Source organism: Trichophyton rubrum (assembly GCF_000151425.1).
Source record: "Trichophyton rubrum CBS 118892 genomic scaffold supercont2.17, whole genome shotgun sequence".
In the NCBI taxonomy this organism is placed as follows: Eukaryota; Fungi; Ascomycota; class Eurotiomycetes; order Onygenales; family Arthrodermataceae; genus Trichophyton; species Trichophyton rubrum.
This window is the reverse complement of record NW_003456412.1, coordinates 3,798-23,532: the sequence shown is the minus strand read 5'-3', so window position 1 is coordinate 23,532 and position 19,735 is coordinate 3,798. Positions and strand designations below refer to the sequence as shown.

At 46.2% G+C, this 19,735-nt stretch overlaps 6 protein-coding genes across 6 annotated transcripts; 2 read left to right on the top strand and 4 right to left on the bottom strand.

Moving 5' to 3' along the window:
* Positions 1-1,300: 1,300 nt before the first annotated feature.
* Positions 1,301-3,082, top strand: TERG_08581 (uncharacterized protein; the record flags this gene model as incomplete). The annotated part of the gene is made up of 2 exons (XM_003230829.1): positions 1,301-1,641; positions 1,741-3,082. 2 exons carry the CDS (start codon positions 1,301-1,303, stop codon positions 3,080-3,082), a joined length of 1,683 nt encoding a protein of 560 aa, XP_003230877.1.
* A 221-nt stretch (positions 3,083-3,303) lies between these two features.
* TERG_08579 (uncharacterized protein) lies at positions 3,304-6,474 on the bottom strand (the record flags this gene model as incomplete). Its single annotated transcript, XM_003230827.2, has 1 exon — positions 3,304-6,474. The coding sequence occupies one exon, from the start codon at positions 6,472-6,474 to the stop codon at positions 3,889-3,891; it is 2,586 nt and encodes an 861-aa protein (XP_003230875.1). The 3' UTR covers positions 3,304-3,888.
* A 1,054-nt stretch (positions 6,475-7,528) lies between these two features.
* TERG_08578 (uncharacterized protein) lies at positions 7,529-7,908 on the bottom strand (the record flags this gene model as incomplete). Its single annotated transcript, XM_003230826.2, has 2 exons — positions 7,529-7,806; positions 7,869-7,908. 2 exons carry the CDS (start codon positions 7,906-7,908, stop codon positions 7,529-7,531), a joined length of 318 nt encoding a protein of 105 aa, XP_003230874.2.
* Positions 7,909-8,248: 340 nt separating this feature from the next.
* TERG_08577 (uncharacterized protein) lies at positions 8,249-11,454 on the bottom strand (the record flags this gene model as incomplete). Its single annotated transcript, XM_003230825.2, has 2 exons — positions 9,177-11,454; positions 8,249-9,094 (listed from the first exon to the last, which is right to left on the bottom strand). Exons 1-2 carry the CDS (start codon positions 10,887-10,889, stop codon positions 8,249-8,251), a joined length of 2,559 nt encoding a protein of 852 aa, XP_003230873.1. The 5' UTR covers positions 10,890-11,454.
* A 484-nt stretch (positions 11,455-11,938) lies between these two features.
* TERG_12715 (uncharacterized protein) lies at positions 11,939-13,058 on the bottom strand. The gene has a single exon (XM_047751632.1). It carries the CDS (start codon positions 12,806-12,808, stop codon positions 12,455-12,457), a length of 354 nt encoding a protein of 117 aa, XP_047607585.1. The 5' UTR covers positions 12,809-13,058; the 3' UTR covers positions 11,939-12,454.
* Positions 13,059-15,730: 2,672 nt separating this feature from the next.
* TERG_08576 (uncharacterized protein) lies at positions 15,731-15,964 on the top strand (the record flags this gene model as incomplete). The annotated part of the gene is made up of 2 exons (XM_003230824.2): positions 15,731-15,824; positions 15,855-15,964. Coding segments are annotated over 2 exons (204 nt in total), but the record flags the coding sequence as incomplete, so codon positions are not given.
* Between the last annotated feature and the right edge of the window lie 3,771 nt (positions 15,965-19,735).

Below are 19,735 nucleotides of genomic sequence, written 5' to 3'. Positions count from 1 at the left end.
TTCTTATCTGGAGACAGTTAATGAGCTCAGTAAGCCATCCAGCAAGCAGCAGACCTGGTTAAGGTACCCGCTGTGGAAAACTGGGTCGGCTTATACATGATCCGCATACTGCTCTGCACCCGTCCTGTACATACGGAGTACCCGAGTACCTGTGATTTGGCCCCCAGCCTCGGCCAGGTTTAATATTAGCAACTGAACGAGTTAAGCAAACTGGTTTGCTCATCGCCAGCCAGTCTGTCAGCGAACAATACCTCTCATCCTGACACCCGCCCTGCCTTCATGATTCCATTCGACCGACGAGGAAACGAATCTGATCGGTGCCGATAAATAATAATATACCAGGTTTGCTAGGCTGGGCTGACCTCTAGCCTGTGAGAACGCAAGAACCCGAATTCAGGGGCAGGGGCTCCACGGCGTATCAAACATCAAACATCAAACCAACGCAACGACTTTTCCCGTTGCCTCTCAGACACCAACCAGCGTACGGGGTTTCTGACTTGCTAAATTTACATATGTATCGCCTTCCCTGCACCAAGCAGCGAACAAGCCAACAAGGGGAGCGAATGACGGAAGAGGATCAAAAATAGATCCAACCAGTTGCGTTTCTTCAACGAAGCAAAAAGGAAAGAAAAAAAACCTCCGCTGGATAAAGACAAGGGTTTGGCGATCCAATTGAATGCGTTGGTCAGTTTTGACTGGCGCTTAAAGCTTTCATTTAAGCCGTGACTTTTGGCTTCGTCATACCCTACTTATCACCAGCCAGTTTCTCTGTCCTCCTTCTAACCCTCATTCCCGCGTCCTCTTTCACTGTCCTTCCTTCACGAAGACAACGGGTGGAAAAAAGGGCGGATTTCACAACCAGTGTCTACATTGTTCCTGGAGGTTATTGAATACGGGAACTGCCAACCAACTCGACCTTTTTATCTCCCTCAGCGCTAGCGGCCCGCCTTGTTTTAGGATTCTCCCCTGCGCAGTTTAATTATATCCTTCCCCACGCCCCATTATCCCCCCTCGCACTGTTAGTTGACGAGTTGACCTCGACTACTTTCACTTAATCGAGTTGACCTTTTTTTCTTTTCAAGTTTTTAATTTTTGGGTTTTTTTGTTGTTTGAACTATCGCTCAAATCAACCCGTGACGCTCTGTCGCTTTGTATCCTGTCGCAGCTGGAATTGCGAGAAACAGGCAGAGCGGTGGGCGCTTAGTAGGCGCGAGCAACGAGATAGCGAAACGGCCGACGAAACGAAGTTGACGAACGCACGAATCGGGCGCAGTAGACGAGTGAACAATTTAGGGATAGGATGGGGTTTTTCAAACGGCTACGGGCAAAGACGAGGAGTCGCGGGGGGAAACGGGATCTTTATGGAGAGCAGGATCAGGACCAGTATCAGCCATATGCGCAGTATCAGCAGCAGCCAGGAGGGAGTTTTGGTCGACGGCCGGCACGAGACTACACGAAGACACTGCCGCCGAATGTGCTGTCGAATATCTTCTACCAAGTATGTCCGCATGCACGGGATACATCGCTGACATCGTCGGAAGAGTCTATGACGGAGGATGGGTGCATGCTATGTGATATGCGTGACCTGGCGCATGCAGCACTGGTCTGCACGCACTGGTACGGCATAGCGCAGAACATACTGTACGTTCATCTAGCATGGGAAGACGTGTCTGTCTTTAAATTAAAAAAAAAAAAAAAAAAAAAAAAAGTTTTAGGAACTAACAAGCAGAAATGGACTAGATACCAGCATATTCGCATTGATGCGGTGCACTACTGCGAACTGGAGATCGAGCTGGCGGCTAAACGCAAGAAGAACTCGTTCCTCAACCACAATGCCGAGCCGCTGGATGCGCCGCGGACACGACTACTACTGTTCATGCGGACGGTGCGCGACTCGCGGGCTCTCGGATCGATGGTGAAGTCGCTGCGAATGCCATACATGACCCGTGAAGCCAGCAAGAGCGAACTGGCACGGACGATATCAGTGCTGCCCAACCTCCGCTACGTCGACCTGCCGGCCGGGTTCTTCAGCGACGACGCCTCCTCTCTGACCCTGAAACAAGAGCTACTGGCCCGGTGCCCGGATATCAGGCGAATGAAATTTGCCAAGGGGGCGGAGAGCAGTTTCTCACGCCTGCCCAAGGTTAAAGGATGGCCGAACCTGGAAGTACTGGAGCTTTCGGCACTGAACATCGAGAACAACCTGCTGCGTATGATACTGGGGTACATTGAGCGTCTGACCGATCTGCGATTCGATGACATGCCATGGCTGGAAGACACGGTGTTCAAGGCGGTGCCTACGCTACCGCCCTTCCCAGCGCTGCAACGCCTCACTCTCACCGACACACCGAAGATCACCAGCCGCGGACTGACATGGTATCTGAACAGCAGCTCGCAGACACGCAGCGCTCTGCGACACTTGTCGATGGTCAACACGGGCGTGGAACCGCAGCGACTGCACGAGGTTCTGGCGCAGGCACCGCTGCTGTCCAGCCTCTCGATGCAGCAAGAAGTCACACACGAGTTCCCGCCCGACTACGTTCCGCCGCTGACCTCGAACTCGCTGCGTCTGCTACACTACGAAATCACCTCTGAGTCTGGCTCGAGCTCGTTCGGCGCCCAGGCCCTCTCGACATCGTACTATACGTACCTGATGTCCTCGCTCCTGACGGGCTCGCTGCCCAACCTGACAGACCTGTATGTGCGAGACGCCAATTTCCCCGAGACGCTGATGCTGGCGCCGCCGCCGCCCGTGTTTGGGGACCCGAGCCGGCAGTCGCAGGCCAACGTGGGACTGAACCAGGCGCTGTCTGTATACAGCAAGGGGATGGACGAGCTGGAGTGGAACTTTACGACGTACCAGCCATTTGCAGAGGCGGGCAGACGCATGAGCACGACGCGGCCGGTGAGCCTGCATGGGGCCCAGCTGAGCCCGGCATGGGGCGGCGAGGCAAGGAGGAGCGTGCTGGTCGGCAATGGCTTTGGGGGGTTTCTGGCGGTGCCGGCGGAGGAGGAGCGGCGGCCGAGCACGAGCACGCGGTCGTCGGGGGGCCGTCGAGAGAAGCGAGACCTATGGCGGTAACTCTTCTACTTCTACTACTTACTATCATAATGTCTACTCTTCCGTCTTTCCTCCATCTGCTTCCTACATCCTTCCTATATCCATTAGATATCTGTAACCATCTTATCTTATCTATCTTAGTAAGTCCTTAGTAATCATCTAATCAGCATGACTCATCATCCAAACCTCGCTTGCTGACTCATCCTTCCCGTCGTCTATAAAACCCGCCGACCGCCCTCCTTTTCTTCCAACTTCTTCTTCTTCTCCTTTTCCCTCCCATCCGAGTGCAAGGGTTTTACGTTTCCAGTGAAGGTTCGCCTGAGGCAACGTTTTTGCTAGTTGAAAACTACAAACCAATGACCGCTCTAGTTGGTCTTCGGATCGGCTGGGAATTTTTGAAGAACTTAGCTCTTACTGCAACAGATAGTGCTGTTGCGTTGACGATGGCTGGCCGCTGTGTCTCCTGTCTTGCGGCTGCGAGATGGTCGATGGACTAGCTGGTCAGTAACAACGTCGGAGGTCGCGAGGCGGCTCTTTTCACTGCTTGATGTCCCCTGGAGGGAGCATGTAGGGAAGAGAAGGACTTTTAGATGATGTTTGTAGTAAAGTTGTGTGGTAGTGGTGATGGTGATTAAATTGACTGGCATAATTGTTCGTTGCTCGTAAATACATACAGACATCAATACATGTACATTTCCCGCGTCCGAAATAATTCACAAAAGAATAAGGAACAAAAAAAAGAAAATCGCCTCCCATCTCTTTAGCTGTATTTAATTCAATTCAATAATCCATCATTCATCAATAGTAATCTGATTAGTCGGTTTCAGTCAGTCGGAATCAGCCTGGGGATGCTGATAGTGCGCCGGCAAGGGAACATGGCTCATGTCCAGCAACGGCTTACCCTTCTTCTTATCACCCGTCGCGACACCGCGTCCTCCTCTCGCCGCACCCTGCGAGGCAGCCAGCTTCTGGCTCTGGGCTACCAGGCCCGTAGGCGCAAAGGGGAACGAGCCAGGCATCGCCATGTGGATGTGGCCATGACCCTGGTCTACGGGGTCAATAGCATTGAGATCAACTAGCGGAGCACCAGCAGCACCAGCAGTATTCTGTCTTGAGCGGTGACGCGAGGTGTTGGGGTTGGGGGGCCCGGGATTCGGATCGGAAGTGCGTGGTTTGCGCCAGGTGGTTGAAGGAGGCACGACGATGGCGTTGGGATGCAAGTCGGGACCCGTGGCGGATTCGACGAGTGGTAGGCCCTGGATGGGAGTCACGCCGCGGCCCTTGCGAGCGTGCTGGGGCGGCTCCTTGTATGTCGGGGTGAGATCGATCAGGGGCTTGGGCGGGTGACGGGTTGATTTGGAGCGGGAGGAGGTTGTTGTTGGTCTGGGGTCAGCAGCAGTGGTGTTGGAGCGGCTGGGGTGGTAGTGTGGGTGTTGCTGTTGGTGTTGATGGTACTGCTGGTCCGGGAGGTGGTTTGAGACGGGAGATGCTGGACCCTGGTGGTGATGCATGTTGGAGAGCAGGCCGGTAGAGATGAATGGCCCTTCATCGGGCTGGGCGTGCTGCTCCTTTTCGCGGTCGAGCATGGCCTTGTGTCGTTGGGTGTAAGTGCGTCCCAGCAGGCCTGTAGGAGCAAAGGGCTGTTCCTCGCTGAGACTGTCATCTGCTGCTGCTGCAGCTGTTGTTTTCTTCTTGGATTTACTTTTGGTCCGTTTGGGTTTGATGGGCTCCTTGTTGACTGCCTGGTTAACAAGGGGAGCAGCAGCAGCAGCAGCAGCAGCAACATTGCCCGTCTGATGGCTGAAGGAGGTAGGTCGAGACCGTTTACCAGTTAGCTTGTTGTAGGCTTCTTCAATGTTAGGATCAATAGACAGGGATTGAAAAGATCCTAGTTGGTACGGGGTATTATCATCGACGGGTTCAGGAGCATCCTGCTGCTTCTTCTTTCTGGCTCCCTCGCCCATGACATGGACGAGGTACCAGCTCCTCCACTCCTGGACGGCATTGTGCCATGCACCGCCGACATCCTCATGCTTTGTGCAGAAGTAATGGACAAAGTTCTCGGTGGAGAGGAACATGGCGGACTTCTGCTGGCTCTTGATGGCGAAACAGAGCGGCTTGGGGGGCTTGAGCCGCTTGTACTCCCTGCGGGTCGGGGTGTAGATGTCGAAATCAGAGATATGGCAGATGTTGGTGCAGTCGGAGCTTCCTTGTTTCTTGGAGACGGTGACCTGCCCGTCCATGCGGAGGGTGACCCATCGTCTGTCCCATTTGCCCGTCCGCTGGCAGTGGTAGAGGCTGAAGGAGACGTCGGGAGGCTGTCTTCGGGGAGCGGACTTGGCGAGCAGAGCCGGAATGATGTTGGGATCGGGATCGGGTATGATCTTGAGGGTGTTCTGGGAGTCTGAGTTCCAGGAGTTGAGGACGTCGCGGACATGCTCGTACCTGCGCAGGGGACGCTCGAGGTTGAGCTGGGCAAAGGACTCGACGATGATGGCGGCCTCGGGGACGATGTCTTCGGCCAGACAGTTGGCGGCGGAGCAGATGAGGTCCTGGGCCTGGGTGGACGGGGTGACGGGCAGGCTGACGGAGGCCTCGTTGCAGGTGACGGTCACTCTCCTCTCGCCAGCGTTGACAGCCGAGACGGGGGCGTCGACTCCAGCCCCGGATCTGGTGATGTTGCTGGTAGCATTACTGGCGGTGTTATAGCCGTCGACAGCAGCCATCTTGTCCTTTTTCTTGAGACGCTCCTCGCCCTTGAGTCTGCCGAGCAAGCCACCTCCTTTCTCCTTGAGCAGCCTTCCTTTGCTTTTCTTGTTGTTCGTCGTCGTCGTCGTCGTCGTCGTGGGAGCAGCCGCAGGCGTCATCTCATAGCTCTGGTCGAAGGTGTTGGGCCCCATACCAGGCTCGACCACAAAATACGGTCCTGACGAACGAGACGGCCGATCATAGCTATCTCTGCCGTCAAAGTATTGCTGCTGGGAGTACGAGGAGTGGCGCTTGGCCGAGTTGCGGTCGAGAGAGCGTCTTGCTGCCGCACCCGCAGCGGCGGCGCCCGTCAGCGGCCTGGCGGTGTTTTGCATCGAGACTCTGCGACTCGCAGGCCCGGAGACGACATCCTGCTGCCGGTCATCGTCGTCCTCGTTGTAGTGGTGGTGGTCGTATGGGGCGAGGTCGTAGCTGGGCCGCTGGGAGTCGAGCTGGGCGGGCAGAGGCAGCGGCGGCGGAGGGACGCCGTGGGCGGTCTTGCGGTACCGCGACATGCTGCGGCTGATGGAGGCATTCCGGGCAGTTGAAGCAGCAGCGCTAGCATTATTAGAGACAGGATGAGAAGAAGGATGCGAGGCCTGGACAGATCGATAGCGCGCGAGCTTCTGTGGCGCATAGAGAGGAGGCACGTCTGCAGAGGCCATTTTCACTGACTCTGGACTCTTTTTCACTGCTGTCTAGTGTATCTCATGGTAACAGTAGGAGAGGATAGTAGAGACAGTAAGAGTAGACCAGAGTAGAGAGAGAGAGAGAGAGAGAGAGAGAGAGAGATGGAGAGTGCATGTGCAGAGGCCAGGATGGTAAACAGGAGGTACTTTGTTAGTGCCTTTAAGGAGTGACAGGACAGAAGGACAGGACAGATCCAGGGGTAAAAGCAGAGAAGAAGCAAAGTGAGCAGCCTCAAGTCGTATTCATGGCATCCTCTTCTCTCTCTCTTTTAATATCTCTTAATATCTCTTACTGTCAGCTCTTCTTCTGGTCAATTGACTTTTTTTTCGAGGTAGAGAAAAAGCAAAGAAGCCGCTGCTGTGAGTTGTTTGTGTGCGAGTGTTTGCTGTCAGGGGCGTCGGTGAGGCGTCGAAGCAGCGAGTAGACAGCGAGTAGACAGCGAGTAGACAGTAAAGAGAAGAAGAGGAAGAGAGTAAGTAAGATAGTAATAGTAGAGAGACAGTAAGGAGTAAGCAGTAAGTAATTGATAGAGAGTAAGGAGTAAGGAGTAAAGAGTAAGGAAGAGTCAGGCAGCGAGGCAGGAGGCCGTTGGGCAGGCCAGGAAGATCTCTCTCTTTTTCTTACTCTCTTACTCTTCTCAGCACTTCTATTCTCCTTCTATTCTCTACTCTTCTCATCTACTTCATCTACTTCATCTACTTCATCATCGACTCTGATATTTGATATCAACTTCTTCTTCTTCTTCTTCGTAAAAGTTAATCTGGCTCAAGTCTTGGCATCAAGATCTGATATTTAAAGTAAAAAAGGAGTAAACAGATAGTAAGACAGCAATAGAGAAGACAGAAAAGACGTAACAGTACATTAACCATGCAGATATCAACATAAACCGGTAAGAAGAGATCGTCGTCGCATCTCGTAGCCGTAACCCGCAGCGTTCAGCCGACATACACCTTCGACGGCCGCTCGAGGTACCGCCCGCCGCCATAGTACGACGACCCCCTGCGGCTGCGGCTCCGACTGCCTCCGCTGCTACGATAGCTGTCGCTGTGGCTGTGGCTGTAGCTGCGGCTCGGACGGTGATGGTACGTCGTCGTCGTTGTCATCGTCGGCTCTCGCGGAGACACTCGCGTCGACACCATGGCGCAGCGCAGCAGCCAGAACAGGAGAACCACGCCCGCGACGCTGCCGAGCACGATGCCTGCGACTGCGCCGTTGCTGAGACAGTTGCATTGCGGGCTCACGGGGGCGGTGGTGATGTATTCCCGGGCCTGCAGGGGGGTCTCGCTGGTAAAGGAGGGTGGGAGTTTCTACATAGTCAGATATTTACTTGTATGTATAGAAACTTGTATATATAGAAATAGGGGCATACCATTGTTCGTAGAGTCGGGAGATGGAGAGCGAGATGTCATGTCATGTCATGTCTGCCAGTATGTCTGTCTGTCTGTCTGTCTGTCTGTTTGTTTATCTACATCTACACGGCCACAAGACTGTTTACCAAGTTCACCTGCCTTCCGAGGCTATGATGTCAGGAACTGGAGAAAGAGTGGACTGGGCAAACAGGTTTCGGGGCCGGCCAGGCGAATGAAGTGACGACAGTCGCCTGGAGGCTGCTCCCAGGGTCCAGGGTCCCAGTCTTTAGAGCACGACTCGTAATTAAAACTAAGCTGTTTAATTTAACTGTAATCTGCCGACCAAACACCTTGCGCTAAACATGATCCAGAAGGGTGAAAAAAAAATTTTATACTCAGGTTAAGCGGCCTCCTGGTGGGTAGACAGGCGTTTTGCTCCTCGGGCTGAAGAGGCCGTAGGGGGCGGCGGCGCATCAGAGGAACTTCCTACTGCCCCTCCGCCAGAAGATGATGGCTGCTGCTGCTGAAGTCTCGCCATGAGGCCGCCATCGTCCCTGAACAGTCCCGAAGCCTGGCCCGTCGCAGAGGACAAGGCACTCACATTCGAACTCCTCCGTCTCAGCCGCTTCGATGCATCGTCATCCTCTTTCCGGTGCAGCGATTCAGACGGTAGCAGCACGGCCCGGTCAAGCGCATACGGCAGTCCACGGTGTCGTCCTCGAATCTCCATCGCAATAATCACCAGCTTCGAGAGCGTGTGGAACTGCGCTGAAAAGCTCGCGTTGGTGTCTGGATAGCCCAGCGACAGGCCCACCGTGCCGTACGCAGACACCACCTCAAACAGCACTGCAAACAGCGAGAAGCCCAGGTCCTTGGGGTTGTCCAGTCGAGTGCCCTCGATGATACTGATCACAAACAGGCCCAGGAAGATGTACCAGATGTCGAAGCTGAGCTGGCGCTGCAAGTGGGCGCCCACGAAGCTGGGCTCTTTCTCGTCCTCGCTGTACTCGTCGGGGTTGGAGTAGATGCCCAGACTGCGCTCTTCGTACACGTTGGTGCGGCGGACCGAGATGGCGATCGGGAAGACGGAGATGTACATCATTATCATGTACGACACCTGGATCGCCGGGTGAAGCGTAGTAAGCCCAATTACCGATAGACCGGCCGTGCGAGTGGCTGCCGCTTGGAACAGCCCGTCCACGAACCGGATTCCGCCGGGGATGCGAGTCACGTCGGGGTCATTCAACTATACATATATATATATATATATATATATTAGACTGAGCAGTAGAAGTCGTAGAAGTCGTAGAAGTAGAAGTAAAACTTACGTCGAGGACGACGAAGAAGATCAGGTCGACGCCGTTGAGCAGCACCAGCACCCAGAACAGCCACCAGTTCGCTGAACTAGGGAACAGCAGCGTAAAGCATCGTCGCGGATGGTCCAGCAGAAACTTCAGCTCCTCCCACACCCCGCTGCCCTTGGGAACAATCATGCTAAAAAACCAAATCACAAATCGAAGCATGCATGGGAACCCCGTATTGCCTATCAGGATCAAAAACGTCATCAGCAGCATCGGGAAAACCGCATCGTAGAACGACAGCATCGAGTCCGGCGTCACAGTGAAGCCCTGGTCGTTGAACGCCGAACCCGCTGAAAACACCGCCCACCATGGCCGGCCCTGGCCAGCAGCACGCACGATTTCTCCCCAGCGCGTGTTCAGGATCCAGGGTATCAAGCATACGATTCCCAGCAGGTGGAAGAAGAAGAAGTACCCAATCAGCACGATCGCCAGTGTCTTGAGAGCCCGGTACTCGATCCCACCCAGCTCTTCTCGCTGCGTCTCAGACAGGTCCACGAACGCAGAGTTGCGTCCTATCGTCGGCTCCCAGCTCAGGTAGGGAGCGTCCTGCTGCAGCTGCTCCAGCGTGCGAGACCGCATGAAGCTGGGCACCATGGACCGACGGGACGTTACTCGTCGGATCGTCGACGTTTCGTCCCCATCGCGGTCTCGATCTCGCTCGCCGCCTCTCGATTGCGTGGCTTTGCGCGTACGAGTAATGTTGGGCTCGTCGATGGTGATGTGTTGGTTGATCGGGCCAGGGGAAGTAGGCAGAGACGTTCCAGTCGGTTCGGCCGGAGGGTCTGATTGAACCGTTGCATTACGAGCAAGGTCTGCCCCATCCGTCTCGTCCAGCGCCTCGGGCATACCACCTCGGTCGTACTCTCGTGGACTGGGTATGCGCAGCGCACCGGTCTGTCGTCTCTGGTGCTCCAGGAACGTGATGTGTCGCTCGTTGTCGGACGGCGGTACAGACCACTGTATCCTGGCGTCACCAGGGAAATACGACGGTGCAAGCAGCGTCTCGTTCGTCTTGGAGGAAGTACTGCTAGTCGACTGTCCGTTTCCCTTGATCGCTGTCTCACCTTGTCCTTCTGCAGGCTGGATGGACGAGTCACTCTCCGAAGTCGTCTCCGGCTCCTTCTTGGGAGCATCCAGGAATCGTCCCTGTGCATGGCCGTCGGTGTTGCGAAGCACTACAATGTCACGCCCGCGCACTCCAGCTTCGGCTCGGTGCAGGTCATTGGCATCGTCTGGCTCTCTCGTCGTAGCTCTCGAACGGGACCGTGATCTTCTCAGCGCCTTCGCTTCCCGGACAACGTGCTGGAACCGCTGCTCAAACCAGTACAGTCGCACAAAGACAACCGCCGAGTGGATGACAATTGGGTTGGCTATCATAGACCCCATCCACAGCCACACCTGCTGATACGTGTACAGCTTGTTCACGTCAATAGTGTTCAGCCCGCTCTGTGTTGCCGAGCCTGAGGCAAAAAAGAGCGCATCAATGTAGGACATGTTTCCCCCCGGGTATAGGATGATAGATCCCACCAGCGTCACACCGATGATCCAGGCATAATGCAGACAGATGAAGTTGTAATGGAGGTCCTTGAGGACTGGCGTCTTTCTCTTGATAGCCCATAGCTTCTCACGCATCTCCAGACTCGGCTTCCACCGTTCAATAGCTGCCTTGACTGTGTCCATTCTCAAATCTAAGCTGTTTTGGGGTATATATATAGAAGTATAGATAGCTATTTCACCAAATATAAAGATAAAAAAAAGGCCAATAAGTTATGCTGTATATATCAATGTGCCGCCGGCATCAATTTCAGACAGGCGAATTCGACGGAAAAAGGCCACTCAAGCCAGAGCTCGTGCGCTCATGGGGAAATGTATCAAGTCGATAAATGTTTTGAATGTCGATGTTTCGATAAGGGGGGAGGGTGAGAGGGGGTGTAGTGTATCGAGGTCCCGGGAAGAGCAGGGTAGTCCCAAGTCCCGACACAGCCCTTTTTATATCACAGCATGCGAACGGGACAGGGCAGGAGGGCGAGCAAGAGGCAGAGGTCAGTCTCTCTGTTTTTTCTTCCTTCGCCTTAACCTATAAGTCTGATTGGAGAAGCGTTTCCGCGGCGGAGAGGACTGCTGAAAGGCGCGAGCTGGATGAGATTGGGATATGCATGCTGGGGGGGTCGCTCGAGGGTAAAGGGCTAAAAAACAAAGGATGCTCCGGATAGAAGAAAAGAGCTAGATATACGAGAGCCCTGAGGTAAAGGATAGTGATGACCACATAGACAGAAGAAAAGAAAAGGAAAAAGAAAGCCAACCCTTGATCCCAAGATCTGAAGCTGCTCGCAGAGAAGATGAAAAAAAAAAAAAAGGTCGAAGATGAAGAAGTTGGAAAAGTCGCTTGGCGTGGGTACAACGGCCGCGGGCGGTGGCAGTAGCTAGTGTGAAAAGGTAGCCCAGCGAAAGTGTTATTCTGGGTGACTTTCGGCAGGGTGGGGCGCGGTGGAAATAGCAGCCCGCGGTGTGGCGATAGCGGGGGGGGGGGCAAAAGAAGCTTCTTGCCATGGTTTCATCTATTAATGTTGACGTTATAGAAAAAGCTTTCCAGGGGTCGATTTTGATAGACGGCGGGCTGCGAAATAGATCGATATCTCGACGACTATCGGTAAGACACACCGCTCAACTAGGGGTCAGGGCCAGAGTCCCTCCACCACCTCCTGTACGCCGGTGCCATGTAACTGTGGCCGGCCATCTCCGTCCCTGGCAAATGATAGTAGTAGGTATAGTAAGTAAGTATGCAGCCAGCTAATTAGTGAACTCTCCGAGACTTTTTCGTTGGCCCAGTCAGGGAGCAGAAGGGAAGGCTGGCAGTTCTCCCTTCTGCCATGTTTCTCCCTTGCCTTTCCAGCGTGACGTGCAGGCTTCGGCACCGGAAGCATCGTCCGCGTGTAACATTGCTTTCTCTGGCTGGTACATGCTTCCCCGTATATTAAAAGAAAAGCCAGAAGGGAAGAAACCTCTTTTATATCCCGATGAAGTAATTTGTTGGCTCCTCCTCGTCGATTAGCTTGCTGCAACCAATAGGAGAGCTCTTGAATTCACCCCCGGACCCGCGTGTCTTGCCAGAAAAAAAACGTGAAACCCTGCATCCTCGAGCCAGCCCATAACGCCGCTTGACCATGGCAAGGGGAAGAAGCAAAAAATAAACTCCGACACAGCGGGTAAACCAGATGAAGAGATCCTGGTCCTTAAAAATAGAGCTACACACACGTGGAGATTCGTTGGCTGTCAGACACCAACCTCCCTTCAGAGAGCTCCCGGCCAAGACAAGCCCTTATATCTGGAACCCACAGCAACCTCAGATTCCAAGCGGGCAGAAGGAAGAGAAAGCGGCCGTCAAGGTTCGGGCCGTAGGCTGTTGGGCACCGTGTTAATAGTAAAGAAAAAAAAAGTACTGTCATCTCCTCGGAAAGAATTGCTCCTTTGCTGGCCCCATGGCACACTGGCGCTTGTGACAAGTGGGGGTTCGCAGGAATATCGTGGGCAGGCAGTGCTTCTGCCGCGTGCCTTGGTGGAAATTGGAGCCATGAGAACTCCCCCGTGCCAATTGCCATGAATCCTCGAGGAGAACAGGACAGAGAGTGGCTGGCCGATCATCGGTTTGCAGATAAATACAGATGATGCTGGTGTCACGTTCTATGGTGTCACAACACTCCATATTGTGGCTGGTAGCTTATGGGACTGGCTCCCTTTTTCCCACGATCAGCGTTAGCTAACTAAGTGTATATCTTACCACCTCTAAATTCGAGCCGGCGTCATTCCGAGCTATGTTTTAAAATTGAAAGAGGTCTCTAAGAAAAAGGGGGTCAGAGCACTCCCAAGTGGCGTCTTGTCGATGAAGATGACGCGGCGATGATTGGTTTCCCAGATGGTGTTTGTGATACTGAGGTTTCAAGCCCGAGTACCAACTGAACGGACTAACTTGTTCGCAGGGCTTTAAACATGAAGCCAGGGGGGAAGAAGAAAAAAAACGCCCACAAGCCGCCAAGCCCAGAGACGAGTTACCGACGCGAGCTTGTCCTCTTTTCGAAGTTGTAGCCGAGCTATCTGCTGGATTGGTAGCTCCAGGGCGATGAAGCCCGTCGCGATTTGATTCCCGCGTGCGATAGCCAAATTCCAAAAAATGATCAACGCAGCGGTGGTTTGGAATATTTTAGGCCCAAAACGCCTCTGTTGGGCGGCATTCCGAGACGGTTGCCAAAGGAAAAAGAAATTCTGGCCAGCACATTGAACGCGATCAGAGCCTTGCATGTGCTAGCGAGGGTGTCTCTCGATGGCGAATAACGATGGACAGAAGGAATAGAACTGAGCATTTTTGACATGGAGATGACCACCTCTGTAGAGCTCTTTGTGCGACGAGGGACCTATATTTCGTTCCCTGTTACATATAGACACCCAGTTGTTGTTTGTTATCTGTTTGTTATGGGGCGGCTGTTGAGCTAGTAGTCAGAATATCTTGGATGCAGCAGATTTAAGCTCATGGGGCTTAAAATAATAGTTTAATCCAACCTTCACTCATGGTCATGCAACTCCCCTTGGAGACTTCCTGGGCATATCCTTCCACCCGAACATCAACTGAGAGGAATTCAAGGATAGCATTGCTACATACCCATGTTTTTGGCATTCATCCTGCCGTCAGCGTCTGCCTTTTTCTCGTGCAGCCAGAATACCTGGTGCTCGACCCCATAGGGAGAACATCCCCGCCCGTCTGGATAAGGTATCAGAAAAGATATGTACGTATAGATTTTTCTGTATTCCCTGTACCCTGCCTGCGAGATTACGTATCTGTTTGGCCTGGTGTGGTCGGGATGCGTGGATACCAAAGCTTGTACGGAGACGCCTGTCTACCAGATCCAACGATTCCTGCACTAAATCTTGTGTATCCTGAGAGCAACAAGTCAAACATGGACTTACTCTACAACCCTGCCCCGGAAAACTTGTTTATATAACGAACAGGCCAAACTCGACCCCTGTGGGCGATCAGAAGACTAGAAACAAGCATAGCCATTTGTGGAGTCACAGAATCTTAGCTAGAGCGGGGAACGACAACAGATGGCAAAGTCAGGCTATTCAGTAATATATGATATTAACATTGATCTCCTTAATTGTGGTGTAGCTCAGCGTCGTATACTTGGCTCTAGATTGGGATCAGCTACCACTATCCCGGATTCATTTGTGAGATGGAGAAATGTGCATCCAGCCAACTCATTTCTATCAAGTAATAGAGGTTGGATACCACAGTCAATTGGCTCAACAGCCAGCAAACAGTTGGGTTTTCTGGGGCATCGATATAGCTTCAACTGTGATCCCGGAGTAGTATTTAATTTGACTGCCGTGTAGATTATGCATGTCCATACCCGCATATCACTGATAGTAACTATCAGCCAGGGTCCTCGACAGGGGTAACCCTCCTCTGTTTGAATATTTTCTCCTGACCTTCGGTTGTATGACAAAAGTGAAGGCTGAGATCCCAGGTTGCAGCCCCAGTTGAAGACTTCCCCGCATTCTCCTATGACTTAACATTCCGGAGCGCTCAAGTCAACTGCCCGCTCTCTATCCATGAATAGATCCAAACACTACAGCGAGCTCCTTAAGACCAGGGGGCTGAATTTTACAAATCATCATTCATGTACTCGAAAGGGAGTAAATGACTAAAGTGTTTTGACTGACTAACAGGCGACGGAGAGAACTGTATAGTCCTCATAGTAGACGGGCCTATACACCTGGTTCCACAACTGTTGTCAATAATGCGACCTAACCAGCCTGTCAAATTGATAGAAATGGAACCCTTGGACGAGGAAATGCCAAGCGATGCATGACGATTATTGCTGCAGATGCTTGCATATGAGGTTGCCATCAACCATGTTTCGCATAATACTGCCCGTAAATTGACTTCTCTCTCCCAGATGGTCTCACAATTGTTGGATCGGAGAAAAATGATCGCCAACTTTGACGAAAGAAAAGGATGAGCATTGAATACATGCTTGCAATTACTCAGTTGCTAATTTCTCTCCTATTTGTGCCTATTCCGGTGATAGGTTCTACCGTTAACACGACTAGCGGACTCGTAATAGGACATGCATCGACTTCTCGGCCATCCGTCGTTGAATACCTAGGAATTCCATATGCGAACGTTCCGGTTGGGAATCTTAGATTTGCACCACCCGTTAAATTCATATCTGATACACCCTTCGAACCGCGAATTTTGTGAGTCACCTGTCCATTTTTCCCGGAACATTATAATGTGATCAGGTGTCTTCATTTTCGTGGTCCAACATTAACCAGGATATTGTCTTTTAACTAGTCTCTGTATGTCCCGATAAAGCTGCCAATGACTGTTAAGAAGCCGGTTGTTGGCTAAGACCTACGTGTGAATCTAAAGCGATTGCCTACAGAGTCCGAGCAAATCAGTTCATTACCCAAATGGAACAGCCCTCCAGCAGATCATCATCGCCAATTTTGCTAGTCAAAATGTGATGTCCCAGAGTGAGGATTGCCTGGAGTTGAACGTTTGGGCGAAGGATACATCACGGAAGAAGAAACCCGTGTTACTTTGGATTCATGGAGGACGTAGGTCTATTTTTATACGTTCCCTGATAGTTATCAATCGGGTTAACGGATCTCGCGATGTTCTAGGCTTTTCGCTCGGTAGCACAAACAACCCCTTTTACCAGGGTCAGTACATCGCCGATAAGGAGGATATTATCGTGGTGTCAATGAAGTAACGTGATCCACCATTCGATGACCATCTTCATTCGATGACCACCTATCAAAAACAGCGCCAAATCTCTATACTGCTCTTATTCGATCGAATATCTTAATAACTACCTAGTTAAATAAATTAAATAAATATATTAAATAATAGCTAGGATTTAAATTATATATAAATTAATATAGTTAAGAAAATAAATAAGTATTAGGCTTAATAGTATAACTACTTTGGCTTAGCTTCGATAGGGATAAGTAATTAGAAATAGAAAGAGTAGAAGAAGTAGAAGTAGGCTCCTTTATAAGCTACTTCTTCTTATTTAATTTATTAGGTAAAGAAGGAGCTTTAGTAATATTCTAAGCCTTTTAAGCCTCCTTTATAAATCTCTATACCTCTCTCTCTTCTATTTTATATTATTATTCTTATTTATGCTAGACTTTAGCTATAGCTTTAGTTTACTCCTTCTCTTTCTTCTTCTACTACTACTCTATAAGCCTTTAAGTCTTTTATTTTATAGCCTCCTATAGTTATATATCTTTCTAGATAGCCTTTTATAGCTTAGCTTACTCTATTTAAGTAAGTTGAGCCTCCTTTTTCTATTATATATTCTCTATCTATTTTCTAGTATCTATAACCCTTAAAGGAGAGAAAAATTAAGCTTAATCTAGCTTCTTTTTATTATAGAGGTTTAATATCTTCTCTTTTTTATTTCTCTACCTCCTAAATATTAAGGCTTAATATAATAACTTATTTTTATATTATAGAATATTATTCTTAATAACTAGCTACTTATTACTAGATATAAGGATAGATAAATTGGGTCAAACCTAAGGGGTTAGAAGTTTACTCATTATAGGCGCGAGTAAACCTATATAGATAGTAGATAGGCTAAATATAATATAGACTTTATCTACTTATCTATATAGGCTCTACTAAAAACCTTGTTTAGGCTAAAAAAGAATAAGTAATAAATTCTCTTAAATATAAGATTTACTTATATTACTAAGCACTTACTATATTGGCAAAAATATAAATAGCTTAGGGCTAGCTTAGAGATAAATAAGTAGTTACACTATATAATTTATAATCCCCGCCCCTAGCTAACTTAAAATTTACTTACTAATTAATTTATATTTTAAATAAATATTAATTCTTTATATATACCTTATATATTATACTCTAATAGTAAATATTATATAAATTATATATTAAATCTATTTTCTACTACTTATTTAAAAAATTAATATAGTATATTTTATATATCTAAGCTATCTCTTATATATAGTATTATTAGTATAATTATATTATATTATTCTTTTTATATAATTTACTCTTTAAGTATTTATAATATATTTTCTATAATTAATTCTTATAATATAGTTTACTTCTATTATATACTTTATTATATCTAGATTTATAAGTTTAAATAGTATTCTTTATATTATTTAGGTAATATAAATAGTACTATTTATATCTATTATATATATATAGCTACTAGAAATAAAAACTTATAATATTTATTATATAATAGAAGCCCTCTATATTCTTACTTTATATATTATATAATTTACTTTTTATCTATAGATAATACTATATAAATAATATATTTAATATATATATTTTTTATCTTTTATATATAAACTTCTTAATATATTATATTTATATATATAATATTCTATATAACTTTCTATAGTTATATATAATATATTTTTTAAATAATATATATATATATAATTTATAAAATATATAAATAGTACTATCTCTATTCTATATACTTCTAATATAGATAATATATATATAGTAAAAAGGGTAGAGGTATAATAAGAAAAGACTAGAGTAGAAGGTAATTAGAAAGAGATAATAAGGTAGTAGTAGAGAGTAAAAGTAAATAAAGTAGTAGATAAAGAGATAGTAAGGTAGTAGTAAAAAGTAAAAGTAAATAAAGTAGTAAATAAAGGGATAGTAAAGTAGTAGTAGAGAGTAAAAGTAAGTAAGGTAGTAAATAAGAGGGATAATAAAATAGTAGTAAAGAATAAAAGTAAATAGAGTAGTAGATAAGGGGATAATAAGATAATAGTAGAGAGTAAAAATAAGTAGAGTAATAAATAAAGAAATAATAAAGTAGTAGTAGAGAGTAAAAGTAAGTAGAGTAGTAGCTAGATAGTAAAAATAGTAATAAATATAGTAAACTCTTAAAACTATATATATAGAGTTCTTTATTTAATTAAGTAAGTTTAGATTAATATTTAAAGGGAATCCTAAATTTAAGCTACTCTTAGCTCTATTCTAGATAGTATTATAATAATATTAATATTCTTATTTTAAGTTTATTTATAATAGACCTTATATTTAATTTATATTTATTTATCTATAGTATTAAAGCTATTATTAATAGAAGAAGTAACTCTATTTTTTTATCTAATAATAATAAAGTTTATAGTATCTATTAATTTACTATTATTATAAAATATATTAGTATTACTAGTTCTAGCTAATCTATTTACTAAATTTAATATCTCTAGTATATTAATAAAGTTATTTAAATTATTTATAAAATAGTTATTAATTATAAATACTTAGTTAATTTTATTTTTAATTATTTAGATATATTTCTTTAGTAGCTTCTAAATATAATTAAAAATAATCTTTTAATATATTTTACTTTAATTATACTAAGTTCTATATAATACTTTATATAGTTCTAATAAATTAAAGGGTATTACTATTAGATAGTCTATAAATATATAGTAGAATAGGGTATAATTTATTTAAAATTATATTGCTTTCTTATTTAAAGGTCTAATTTCTAAATAAATTACTAAGTACTTATTTATATTTTAAAGTATTCCTATAGTAGCTTTACTCTTTAATAAGTATATAATTAAGGGTAGTAATAATAAAGATAATTATCTCTACTAGTACTAGATTAAAATAACTAGTAGTATCTATATTATATCTAATACTATAGTTATCTATAGTAGTAGTATAGAAACTTAAGGCTAATATTATAATTATAATTTTTAATATAAATTATTACTTATATTTTTATACTACTATTAGTTATAAAATATTCTTTATTATAAGTATTAATATTTATACTATTTTTATCCTTTTTATATAAGAAATTTTAATTCTTTAATAATTTATTAAGTATAGTACTAGTATTTTCTAATTTATTCTACTTAAAGTAAGTTAATAAGAAGTTTTAAATTTATAATATAAAATAAATATAGAATAAGCTTATTATATTATATAGTTATAGAGAGTTATATTAATATATCTCTAAATATATAGTATTAAATATTTATACTTATCTTATTTTAGCCTTAAATAACTAGATATTTAGCTATAGAGAAAAATTATTAATACTTCTAACTATAGATCTCTAGATTTATATTAGATAGATAGAGTAGATATTAATCTATATATTATAAATAATATTACTAAAATAGAGTTCCCCTATTATTTCTAGCTAAAAGCTAAAATTATTATTTCAATTTCCCTATATATTTTATTTACTTATTAGATATATAAAGAGAATTAACTTTAATAAATTTAAACTAACTTTATTATTAGTAGTTAAATTATATTTAGTATATTTTAGAGTATTACTTTAAAGAATTATATTAGACTTAATAATTATATATAACTCCTATAGATTTTATACTTCTATAATACTATATTAAATAAAAAGTAGAGGGCTAATTTTTATTATTATAAAGCTACTTATATTAGTATTTCTAACTAAAAAAGAGTAGTTAGAGCTTATAGA

Bases quoted from the DNA above. Each gene is read 5' to 3' on its own strand.
- TERG_12715 (XM_047751632.1), bottom strand. From the start codon at position 12,808: ATGGCAATTGGCACGGGGGAGTTCTCATGGCTCCAATTTCCACCAAGG.